General features: G+C 40.2%; 1 protein-coding gene across 1 annotated transcript in view; it reads right to left on the bottom strand.

Annotated features, from left to right (window-relative positions):
- Positions 1-13170, bottom strand: part of DROSHA (drosha ribonuclease III) — a 246149-nt gene that overhangs the window by 218178 nt on the left and 14801 nt on the right. Inside the window, exons 4-6 of the mRNA XM_007951608.2 lie at positions 7944-8051; positions 7488-7719; positions 3368-3509 (exon numbers count right to left, since the gene is read on the bottom strand). Coding sequence (XP_007949799.2) covers positions 3368-3509; positions 7488-7719; positions 7944-8051 — 482 coding nt within the window. The remainder of the gene's footprint in view (positions 1-3367; positions 3510-7487; positions 7720-7943; positions 8052-13170) is intronic.

Here is a 13170-nt window from a genome sequence, read left to right as displayed (position 1 = left end):
AACAAACCTGCCCCCCCCCTTTTTTTTTCTCCAAATGATTTTGAGTTTTGTTCCACATTGTTCTCCCTCTCTATCCAGGATCTCCTACATGAATCCTCCTCCAAGTGGTTGACAGTGGTAGCCAGGCACCATCTAGTTCTTCTGGTCTCATAGTCGTACAGGCTGCGGATCACATGGTGTACCAGTCGTTAGGACTAATTGTTTCCATGAATCTTAGGTTTTCTTCATTTTTCTTTGCTCTGGATGAGGAGAGACCCATTGTTGCACCTAGATGGCTGCTTGCAAGCTTTTAAGATCCCAGTTGCCAAAGTAAGAGGTGGAACAATGTTTTGTGTAGTATTTTATGCCAATTGAGCTTGATGTCCCCTGCGACTATGGTCTTGAGCCCACCAGTTCAACTACTCAGTCCCTCTGGGTAGCTGGCTGTGACCGAGAAGTGACTATAACTTTGCCCCTTGTCAGCTCTACTATATACCTGGGAATTCAGATCATACAAATAAACTTATAGGACCACTGTCTGCCAACCCTACATATGGTCTTGGGTACACTCCCCGCTTCACAGACATACCTACTAGTTCAGCCTGTCCACCCATCTATCCACTCGTATACCTATGTTTGCCTTCACTGACAACGCAGTACTGTATGTGCAAAAGGGTTTACCTTGGTTGTCTGTACCTCCCATGTACCTCTCTATGTCTTTCTCTTCCTCAATGCCACCATGTAGCCCTTCTCTTCAACCAAATCAACACTTATCTTTACCTACCTAACAGTGTTTCCTACCCTCCCCTCCCACCCCTGGTAACCAACAAAGAAACTTTTCTTCCATAGATAAACTTTTCTTTGACTTTTACAATAACGGACTAATACTGTATTTATCCTTTTGTGATTGACTTATTTCACTCAGCATAATGTCCTCCAAGTTCATCCACGTTATGCGGTGTTTTGCAGATTCTGGGTTATTCTTTAGGTTTGCATAGTATTCTATTGTGTGTATGTACCATAGTTTGGTTATCCATTCCTTAGGTGATGGACACCTAGGTTGTTTCTATCTTTTGGCTACCTAAATAGAATTCTTTTGAATTCTTATCAGGGAGTTCCAATGTTGCATCTTCCTTAGGGATGTTTTGGGTCTGTATCCTGGTCCCTTATTTCTCCTGCTTTATCTTGCTTCTTTGGGTGGACTGTGATGCTCTGTTGTCTCTGAGGCATTGTGACACTTTTGTGTTTATATTTAATTGGTGATTGGATGTTGGAGTGACTTGCCCATGATTTTCATTTTCTTTGTTTTGTTTATATGTTATCTACATAAGCAGGGTACTGTGCTGTGCTTCCCTATTTGCTAGTTGGCAGCACTTATACACTCACCACCTGTCTACTTTCCCGTTGTCAGCCTCCTGTATGTCCCTGCCATCCTTGGCAAACGAAGCCTATTCTTAGGTCCCTGGAATCTGAATGAGAATGCTGTCACTTTAAATATGCAAAATGGCCACCACTTGCAAACATTCAAAACGGCTGTGCCCTTAGTCACTTTAAATATCCAAAATGGCCACTACTTGCAAACAATCAAAATGGCTGCACCCTCCGGACAGCCAAAAGTCCACAGCTCAGGTTGTCTCCCTTCTTGCTGTTTCCTTTCCCAGTCATAGGTCACCAGTGCAGTCATGCCTACAGCCCTTGGCAACCAGGGGTGATCTTTAGGCCAATTCTCAGGTTCCAACACCACCTGGAAATATTCAGGCTGTTGGTCCCATCAGAGTAGCTGACAGTCCACTGCTCTGATCGTCTCCATACTCTCTTTTCATTCAAGTTTTTCCACTAGTTGGTGCCCTAATCCACTTCTGTATACTTCCTTTCAAAGCTCTGGGCTCAAAGATTATCTCCGGTACCTCTGTCAATTGGTTTCTCTTTTCTTTGTTGAAGAGGGTCTGTGTAGCTTATCTGCCTATTCCACCATTTTACTGGAAATCCCATTTGGAGATTTTTATAGCACAAACAAATATATATATATAGGAATATCAATTGCCAAACCTATGAATGGTTGTGGGTATATTCCCATTTGCCTATCCAGACCTGATCGTCTTGCTTGTCTAGCTAAGATTAGTGTCTGCTGTTACTTATAAGGCAGTATTGTGTATGCAATAGTATCTGCCTTTATTGTCTGTAGCTCTTGCGTACCTCTCCATGTCTTCCTTTTCCTCAGTGATACTGTGCGTGTCACATGCTTTTGTTATATTGTTTTTCCCTTCACCTATATGTGTGTGTGTGTTTATATATATATATAATATATACAGACATACACATATATATATATATACACACACATACACATACATATATATATTAAGGAGACTATACAGATTTTGAACATTTGAAAGAACTTGAACACCTCCTGATATTAAATTTTAAAATCTTGTTTAACAAAAGTTTTATGTATCAAGATAATACTTTTCCCTTTCAATACAGAATATAATTTTGTTTATAAAAATTAGAAACAATTAGAACTTAGATTAATCCTACAAGAGACTAACATAGTCATAGCACAATAATAAAATCCAACACTTACACTGTTATTGCACATACTGCATGACACTATTTGCATCCCCACTTTATAAATGAGAAAACTGAAGCACAGAGGTTAAATCACTTGACCAAGGTCACACTTCAAGTAAGCGGTGAAGTAGGGATTCGAACCCTGGTGTCTGGTTCCAGAGTCAGTGCTCTTACCCATTATGAATTCTGCCTGGGTACAGCATATTGGGTGAACTGAAGGCAAGCAAACAAGAGCCAGAGAGAACATGTAGGAAAAGTGATACTGAACACCTAGTCTGTGCGTGGCATTCTGTCAGATGCAAACACACAAATAGTAAAAGGCAGTTCCTATGTTTAAAAAGCTTCCCATTTACATGGAACCTTAGAACATACACATGAAAAAATACAACAAAATATGAGAAAGTTATGGAAACCGACTCTTGTGAGTAGAGAAAAACCTTCAAAGAGAGGTTGGCTACAGCTGCCGTTTCCTCCCAAAACCAGAAGCCCAGCCAGTGGAGGGGGTCAAGGAGTGGACACCCTGCCCATCATCAGAGGCAGTGGATGCGGGGTCTGCTTTCAGATGGAGGCCACACTAACACTGGATGATTCTATAAAGGACAAGTTGTTACATGCCTTGCAAATGAGATTCCTTATGTACTCTGCTGCAGAAAGAGGAAAGTTCTGTCACCACATATTTTTCTAACTCTAATTAAGGAAAAGAAAAGGAAGAAAGTTCAAATTAGGGCTCTCAAGGACGTGTCTCAAAATATCAGCATCAAACATAATGGATGAGCACCAGGTCTTGGTCTGAGACATTGGTGATGCCTCCACTCACCTAAGTCTTCATCCAGCTTTGTCTTGGGGGGCTCCCATGGTGGTCTAGCTGCTTTGGCTTTTTCTTGCCTGCTCCCCAACTCTTCCTCAAATTTGTCATATAAGTCCCGTAGCCTACTTGTTCCAACCACAGTAGAATCTCCCTTTTAAAAATAAAGGATCACTATTAGGAACCATATTAATAATGATATCAAAGATATGTGAGAGCTCACAAGCAATGACAGAATTTATAATGAAAAGATGTCATTTTGCAACCCTTAAATTAACATTTAAAAACAAAATGCCTGTGAATGCTGAAACAACTGCCCTGAGATAATCTTTAAAACTTAAACCAAAAATACCCCCTGAAGTCTCCTTAAAGCCAAACAACAGTCTAACTAGCAAAGGTGTCTGCTTTAGCACTGTGCTCTTTTAAGATCTATCTCTATTGGGTCAAACTGACAACTGTAACTCAAAAGATTAGATGGGAAACTTAGGCTTATGAGGCAGTGAGTTTATGCTGATGGAGGAGGAACAATTCAGGAAAAGGAGGCTGGGAATGGCTGCACAATTGGAACAATGTGATCAGTGTCACTGAATCGGACATGGAGAAATTGTTGAATTGGTGTACGTTCTGCTGTATATATTCTCAACCACAATAATAAAGTAAGTTAAAAAAAAAAAGACCAATGCTGACAACACTACTTGGAATCAAACACACTGCTTATGGCTGACACCTCCTCAAGTAAACATACTTTGTTGTTGTTGTTATGTGCCCTTAAGTAGGCTCCAACTCATAGCAACCTTATGCATAACAGAAAGAAACACTATCCAGTCCTGTGCCTGCCTCACAATTCTTGCTGTACCTGAACCCATCAATGCATTTTGGACACATTCAAAACCAGAACTGCTTGTCCATGCCCTTTTGAAGTGATATTTAAAAAAAAAATCATGACATCCTCCTAGAATTCATGACACCCTCCTAAGAAGTAAACACCCCCCACCAAAAATCACTGATCATCTACCCTCCACATAACCCAAGAGAACAAAAAGACATATCCTCTGTCTCTCTCTTAACTCATTCACACACACACACACAGAGAGAGAGAGAGAGACATGTCCACATGCACACACAGATTCTAAAATTCATCCCTAGAGGAAGTTCTCAGCTTCTCCTCACTGTCTTCCTGGGCTGAAAATCATTTTAAACATCCATACTCTTTGACTTAGTAACTTTCAAAAGTGTAAGAGTCAGATCTCTCAAATGTAAGAAGAGAATTAAGATGAATCATGAAATCTGCCACCCAACAGAAGCAGAGATCATTGTCCTTCCTCAGGCCCCGTCTCATTCCTAGTGCTGGCAATGCCAGGACAGCTCTCTGTTCCCCTCTCTGCACCAGATGGCAAAACTGAAAGGTGAATGGTGGGCACACAGCAGTTTTCCTTCTACAACGGAGTTTTAAGACATTCATATAATGTAAGAGGAAAAAAACAGCTCAACCTGTTTAAATTCTAGTAGCATAGTGTTTAAGGTATCTGACTGTGAACCAGAAGGCTGGTGGTTCAAACTCACCAGCCACTCCTCGGAAGGAAGACGGGGCAATCTACTTCCACAGAGATACCACCTTGGACACCCAAGGAGGGGTTGCTATGAGTTGGAAACAATTCGATGACAATAAGTTTGGTTTGTTTATTTCAGTGTTGTCATCTTTGATCTTTTAAGAATAACAATAGCCAAGTCAGACATTCTTTCCTTCTTCCTGGCCAAGAGAAACATGATTCTATTCTGATTTTAGACAAAGAGCTCCTGAACTCAGGGAAGGTGAGTCAAGCCTTCATCTAAGGTAAGTACATAGAAGCGTCCCTTAAATATCCATGTCTTAATCCTCCAAAGCTATGAGTATGTTAGCTTAGATGGCAGAAGAAACTCTGTAGATGTGGTTAAGGTTATAAACCTGAAAATGGGAAGATTATTCTGGATTAATTGCACAAGTCTTAAAAGAGAAGAACCGTTACTGATGGGAGTCAGAGATAGGAAAGAAGAAAATCCAGCAGAGAGTCAGAGCATGAGAGGGACTCAACCTGCCACAGCTGGTGTCAAAGATGGAGGAAGGGAGTCACTAGTCAGTTAATGCGGGGGTCTTCTAGAAGCTGGGAAGAGCCCTCAGCTGACAGCCAGCCAGGAAATGACAACTTCCACTCGACTGCCACATGGAAGTGAATACTTCCAAAAACCAGAACAAGCAAAAAAATGGATTCTCCCCAGAGCTTCTAATGAATGTAGCCCTGCCAACACTGGGATTTAGTCCAGAAAGACTCAAGTTGTACTTCTGACCTATAGACCTATGAGATGACAGAGTTGCATTATTTTAAGGCATAAAGTTTGTGGTCGTTTGTGACATTAGCAATGGTAAACAGATCTATGGGGCAGGCATGACTCAGCTCTGGCGAAGGATGGAAGAGGAAGGATGCAGAGAGAGCTCTGGGAGTTGCCAGAGGAATGCTTGCCCCCGACACTGCCCTCTTGACTGGACACAGGGTGTAAGGACGCTACACTCAAACTACTAAAGGCAACCCACAACCATGGTGGGCACTCAAAGAACAGCCAACACCAAGAACCCTGCCCTCAGTGAGCCACTGAGCCAGCTGCCACCTCCCCAGATGTCCTGTTATATGAGAGAAATAAATCCAGCTCATTAATACCACTTTGTTGTTTGTCACTGCGTGCCATCGAACCAATTCTAACTCAGAGCCGATTCTAACTCAGAGCAACCCTACAGGACAAAGTAGAATTGCCCCGTAGGGATTCCAAGGGTATAATCTTTACGAAGCAGACTGCCACAGCCTTCTCCCATGGAGCAGCTGGTGGGTTCAAACAGTGAGCATGCCACATTTGCTGTTATTGGCACGTGCTGTGGAGTTGGTTCTGACTCCTAGTGACCCTATGTACATGACCCTATGCACATGGCACATTTAGTCAGGTGTTACTTCTAACTGATGTAATAGCTTCTTTAAAGGTTTGCTATGAGGAGTAAATAAGGTGATAGACATGGGACATAATTCTAGCACCTAGAAAGTGTTCAGTATGGGCGCCTACCTTTCCCTGTATCACATGAATGATGTAACTTAAAATTCTAACCTAATTTACTGAGTAGTATTCACTTCTCAATTACCACACCAGTTTCAGAGCATTCTCAATCCCTTTGTTCCAAAGACAAGGACGTCTCCTTCAAGGTCCCCACACATAAGGCTCCAAATAAGTCGACAATGACAGTATTTCCAACCACAGAACCCTCTCATCCTATCCCATGAACTAAATCTAACATCTCCAACTTCCCATGTCATAAATTACAAATATTCACTCACACTCTCATAGTTATTCAGCTAATGAACATTACTGTGTGTCTACCTTATGACAAATATGCCTATTAATGGAATGGAAGGCATAAGCCCTAAGTGAGGAAGTGAGAAAGGAAAAATAAAATGGAAATAGAGAAAAATAAAAGGACAAGAGAAGTCCACACACAGTAAACAGGGGAGGTCACAGCGACCAGCCCCAGGGCAGCAAACATACCAGCTGCTGTGCCTCACCTAAAGCAGCGTGAGCATCAGACCACTCTGCAGCCCATGAAGGGGGCTCAATATTCATGGGAAATTTTGTCTAGTTATCTTTTGGTCAAAACTCAAATTCTCATTTCCCATTTTGGAAGAAAAACACACATACACACACACACATATACATGCCACAAACTGCAGAAAGTAATTACAGGTGAAAGCTTACAAAACTGTTGCTATCAAGTCAAGCAATGTCATGAAAAGTACAGAGTAAAGGAATACTTTAGTTAATCTACTGTGGTTTTTGGTTTTAGACTCTAGAGCAGAGATTCTCAATCTGAGGCAGGGGATGGAATACAATTTTACCCCCAAGGTATATTTGGCAATGTCTGGAAACAGTTTTGGTTGTCCTAACTGGGGAGACTGTGCTACCGTGTCTAGTGGACAGAGGTCAGGGATGGTTCAAAATATCCTACAATGCGCAGGACAGCACCGCGCCCCACCCCACCCCCAACGAAGAATTATACAGCCCAAAGTGCCAGGGCTAAGAAAGCCTGGTCTATAGTTTCTCTACTACTCAGACCTACCACCTGATCCATGGGATCGCTGGAGTAGTAGTTTTCAGAATGGGTACATCGAATCCACACAGGTTTAAGAAGTTCCTCCTCTTCCTCCTCATTTTTGTCAGGCATTGTCTCCTCTGGCTCCTTCTCCTTGAGGGAGGTATAGTTCTTCTCTTTGCCAGAGCTCTGGTTGTCACTCCATCTGTCTTTTTCATCCTCCCAACGAGTTCTTTTCTTCTCCCTACTTGGGGAGCGACTTCAAAAGGGGGCAAAGGAGGCTACTCATCAAAAATGCTCTTCCATCAGAAAAATGATTCAATTTCACCTCCATTTGGTTCATTTTTCACCAAAAGTACAAATGCCGTGCATTTACTTTTGTTAAACCAGTGATTCCCAAACACCAGTCTGGTGGCATCAGAATCACCTGAAGTTTACTTGTTTAGAAATACAAATTCCCAGGCCCCACCCAGGTTTACTTACTGATTCACAGTCTCCGGGGGTGGGACCCAAGAATCTGTATTTTTATTAATCTCCCCAGGTAATTCTGGTGTGCATCCAGGGTCGGGAACAACTGGTAAACCATAACTCCTAAAAGAGAAAGATACTTGGAAACATTTGGAAATGCCCACATTTAGACCCCTTCAGCCATGAGAATGCTAGTTGGGAATCCCGCACCTCTTACTTTGCTAGGGGAAAACTTCACAAAGCATGGTGTCAGTGAGGCCATACAGTCAGCCTGAGGAGTCCAATCTAAGAATGAACCAGTCATATCACCCAGCCAGCTCTCAGATGTCCCAGTGTGAAGAACCCCAGACGTGGGTATTACTAATTAGTAAGCCAACACTTTGCCTAATTTTAATCTCACAAATACTAATAATAACTCAATTAATAAAAATGGAAAACAACTCTCTCCTTAAATTCCCGGGGCATGATATTCACAAAGGCCCAGCCTATGGATGCACCTGGGAGGAAAAACTTAAGAGTTTTTAGGTAGAACAGTACAGGCCTTAAAAACCCACCAGGGAGACTGTGACTCTACTGGACTCTGCAAACAAAGTTACTGCTATCTATACAAGTTTACATCGAGATCAAAATCAGAATTACCTCCTTTCATTAACTCAACCACTGACTTCTAATTTTATGGCAGGGAAAGTGTGTACAGGTGTGTATACAGTGGGTTGAGGTGATCAGAAAGATAGGTTATATGTATCAATTTCTTATTTATATAAGTCATAAATATTACAATGGGCATCATTAATTTTGTTACAAAAATAGAGTTACTTTCAAAGTAAAATGTATGCATGTCCACCATAGAAAAGTGACATGCACACACAAAAATAAAAAAATCACCCATAACACCACACAAAAATAACCACCGTATTTCATAAATACGTTAAAACATATACAGGTACGTACCCACATAAGTAGCACGTCCATGCATATAACGAACATTCACAGGAAACGAATGCAGGAGGGGTTGTGTGGTTTGCAAAAAATGCGTAACAGGTGCATTATTTGGGTAAAAATGCAGTAAATATACACACATCTTTTAACAAAAAGGGAACATGCAGTCCTATTTTATAGCCTGTTCCCATTTAAAAATAAATCAAGAACATCTTTCTATTTCAGTACATCCCTATCTGAACCACTTTAACAGGTGCGTATTATTCTTTTAAGTGGATATGCCATAATTTATTTAACAAATCTAATGACAGTCATTTAAGCTGTTACCATTGTTTTCTTTATAAACTTGTCAGATTATTTCACAAAGGTTGTGTACATTTTTTTAAGGCTTCTCTTCAGATAAGTAGAACCAATTTAGACTACCATCAAAACGGTATGAGTTTCTATTGCCACACATCCTAGCAATATGGCTGCTTTTAATCTTTGCCATTCTGATGAAAAAAGTATTTCCTTTCATTTTAATTTGCCATTTTTTATCACTACTGAAATGAATACACTGGAAGATCACTTCTTTAATGAGCATGTCAATCACAGGCTATCCCAATTAAAGATGGTAGTCTTCTCTTATTTATTGAAAGACTATTTTAATAAGAATAATCACTGCTATTCTATCATACATATTGCAACTTTTTACGTTTTCTTGTTTTCCTTTTAATTCTGTTTTTTCATTCTTAGATAAACTTTAAAAAGTCAAATCTACACTTTTTTAATTTATGCTTTCTGCCTTCAGCATTATGCTTGGAAACCTTTTCCTATCCTGAGGTTAATTTTCTCCAGGTACTTTTATCATTAATTTTCTAAGGTGTAAGCAGAAAGCTATTCAGTTTTCCCACCATATGCGTTGCCAACTGTTCCAACATCAAATGCTCCTAATATGAGAAACAACTTTATGACAGATGTAAATTTTTATATATTCTTGAATGCTTCTGGATTTTTGTTTCATTGACCAAGCTATTTATACCTATAACATTATTTTAATCATTATGTGTCTATAGACTATTTTAATAAAACTAGTGTAAATATCCTTGCATTGTTACTTTTCTTGATTACTTGAACATTTTTCCAAAGAGGAATTTAAGATTGTTGTTGTTGTTATGTGCCATCGAGTTGGACCTGAGTCATAACAACCCCTCCTTGGGTTTCTGAGACGGTATCACTATAGAAGTAGATTGCCCAGTCTTCCTTCAGAAGAGTGGCTGGTGGGTTTGAGCCGCCAGTCTTCTGGTTAACAGTCAAGTGCCTTAGGCACTACATTACCAGAGCTCCTAAGATTCATTATGATGTTCTAAAACCAATACCTTGACTTATGTTACATTTAACTTGCAGATTGTTTTGATGAATATCAGTATTTTCACAACATGGTCCCCCCTTGCAAGAATATGACATGCCCTGCATTCCTGTACAGCACCTTCACTGCCTGCCAGCTATGTTTCAGTGTTCTTCTCACTGGTCGTATATATTACTGCCAAGTTTCAAGATATTTTAAATTTTATCTAGTGAATCTACTTTTCCCCCCTGCATTTTCTAATTAGTTACTCGTGGTATTCAGAAAGCCTATTAATTTTATGCGTTTACTTTGTAACTATTAATGAGCAAGTTCTCATTGCTTCTTTGTTGATCTTCTTGAATTTTGTTAATACCATCAGCCAGAATGGCAACTCAGCTCCCATGAATTTCTGATGCTTACCGCGAGCCTGACACTCTGCAAAGCACTTGACCGACATTCTCACATTGAATCATTGTAAGAATTCTATGAGGCAACTCTTAACATCCTTACAGAGGAGAAAACTATCCCGGAGATTACCTCATGTGCTCGATAGCACAAAACAAGTAAGTGGGAGTTAAACGCTAATATGGTGTTTCAGTGTTTGATACAGACATTTTGGCATATTCTGAAATATCCCACCAAATGTTTAACTATTTATGATTATTAAGAAACACAGCTAAAAGACATCCTTATCCATCTTCGATAATGGGTGGTTATGGATGTATATTGTGAACATCAATTAGATTTGTTTTGTTTTTCTAACATTATGAGAGGAGCTTTTCAAAAACATCTTTTTTAGATAAGTGTCACAGCTGTTCACCTCAAAAGAGGAAAACATTGGATTCCAAATTGTTTCTTCTTAAAAATATGATATATTGTAAACTATAATAACTTTTCTTCCTTTACAATATTTATATCTCTAATATTTGTTTCCTCATCTATTGTACTGGTTAGAACTCACAAAATCCAAGTCTTGGTTTACTTCACAAGCTACAGGCAATGAAGAAACCACTAGACCCAGGTGCAGCAGTCTAAATTAAAACCCATCAAGCACAAATAGGTCCTCAACAGATTCTTGTTTCCTCTTCTCCCTCTCAGGCCCTTTCCCCACTGATCAAACACTTCCTAGTTAATCTCATCTAATTCCAAGGGCATTGGTATTTCCAGCTCAGATCTTTTTTCTGAACTCTGCACCTATACATCCAAGGAGCTCTGATGGCATAGTGGGTAAGGCTTTGGCTGCTAACCAGGTCAGTGGTTCAAACCCACCAGCTACTCCACAGAAGAAAGATGGGGGCAATCTACTTCTGTGAAGATTTGTTGTTGTTGTTATGTGCCGTCGAGTCAGACCCCTCCTTGGGTTTTCAAGGCAGTATCACTACGGAAGTAGATTGCCCCATCTTCAAAAATCCAATGGGAGTCACTATGAGTCGGACTCAACCTAATGGCAGTGAGTTTGTTTTTTGTGGTACCACACAAATCCATTTGGTGTCGCACAGATTCTCAAACTCAACTAGGCCTGAAGTGAACTCAACCCCTTACCTCTTTCTTATTATCCCTCATCCTCAATGGGAAATACCAGATCTCAGGTAGTCACTCTCAACTCTTCTTCCTTCTCTCCTAACACTTTGGATCAATTATCAAGTCCTACTAACTCTCTCTCATAAATATCTCTCTAACTGTCATTATCATACTCTAGGCCTCAATCATTTCTCTCACGGATTACTACAGGTATCTCCCAACTTCCATCTCCATACTTGACCTGCTCCGAAGAGTTCTCCACAGTGTAACCTTATCACACACTGTTCTCTCTTCCCCCGCCATCCTCCTTCCTTACTCATATTTCAGGTATCAGGAAAATGTCAATTTTTCTATTAGACGAGGTTTTTTTCACTGGTGTGTGTTCCCAGAGCAACATGTAATTCCTCTGTCGTTTCACTTTTTCCTATAAAGTGGGGACTCGGTTAACCACTCTTACCCACACCAATACAATGCCTGGGGCACACAAGAATATGCATGGTTCTTCAGTCACTCAATGACTGAATCAGTTGGATGCTTAGACACTGTGCCTCCTTGTCTTTTTCCCAACTCGTATGTGAAAGCCTCTAAGGTGTCAGCACTGAATATGGTGATTTTTGACAGTGTTCAGGATCTTCCTCACGAGACAGAGCTCTTCATCATGTTACAGAAATCTGTTTGTATTTCTAAACGTATTCAGGTTTTTATTCATAAATGAATGCTGGGTTTTATTTAAATACCTGTCAGGCAGCTACTGAAGTAACACTATAGTTTGACATAAAGAATTCTAGTTACTTTAACAGGAGTTCTGGTAGCATAGTGCCTAAGGCACTTGACTGCTAACCAGAAGGCTGGCAGTTCAAACCCACCAGCCACTCCTCGGAAGGAAGATGGGGCAATCTACTTCTGTAGTGTTACTGCCTCAGCAACCCAAGGTGGGGTCCCTATGAGTCGGGTCTGACTTGATGGCACATAACAACAACAATGGTTACTTTAACACTCTACTGAAAACAATTGCTAAACTTCTAATTAGTATTTTGATATCCACATTCACAAGGGAGACTGTTCTGTAGTCTTCTTTTCCATGGGTAGGTTTTGTCATCAGAGTTTTCCTGGTATTACAGTAGGAGTTGAAAAGCTACCCTTTCATCCTCTTCAATGTTGCAGACCACTTTAAAACTTTTTGGGAAATGATTCTAATTAAACTTTCTCAGTTTCTTCCACGGTTGCTGGCCTATTAAAATGCTCTGCTTCTTAGGTAAAGTTTGCCATTTTTTTCTTCTAAAAAATGAACTCATCTAATCCAAGTTTTTTACTTTTTTAAATCAAGTATCTGAACTTATACCAGTATTTTATCATTTTAAAATCTCATTCATTCCTATAAAGTAACTTCTCCTCATTCCTAATGGAAAGTTTTTCTTTTCTTGATCAGATTTGCTACTTTTTATCTTGTAGAGA

This window comes from Orycteropus afer, unplaced genomic scaffold (assembly GCF_000298275.1).
Source record: "Orycteropus afer afer isolate SDZICR_OR568_19922 unplaced genomic scaffold, OryAfe1.0 scaffold00302, whole genome shotgun sequence".
In the NCBI taxonomy this organism is placed as follows: Eukaryota; Metazoa; Chordata; class Mammalia; order Tubulidentata; family Orycteropodidae; genus Orycteropus; species Orycteropus afer.
This window is presented reverse-complemented; position numbering and strand designations above follow the sequence as displayed.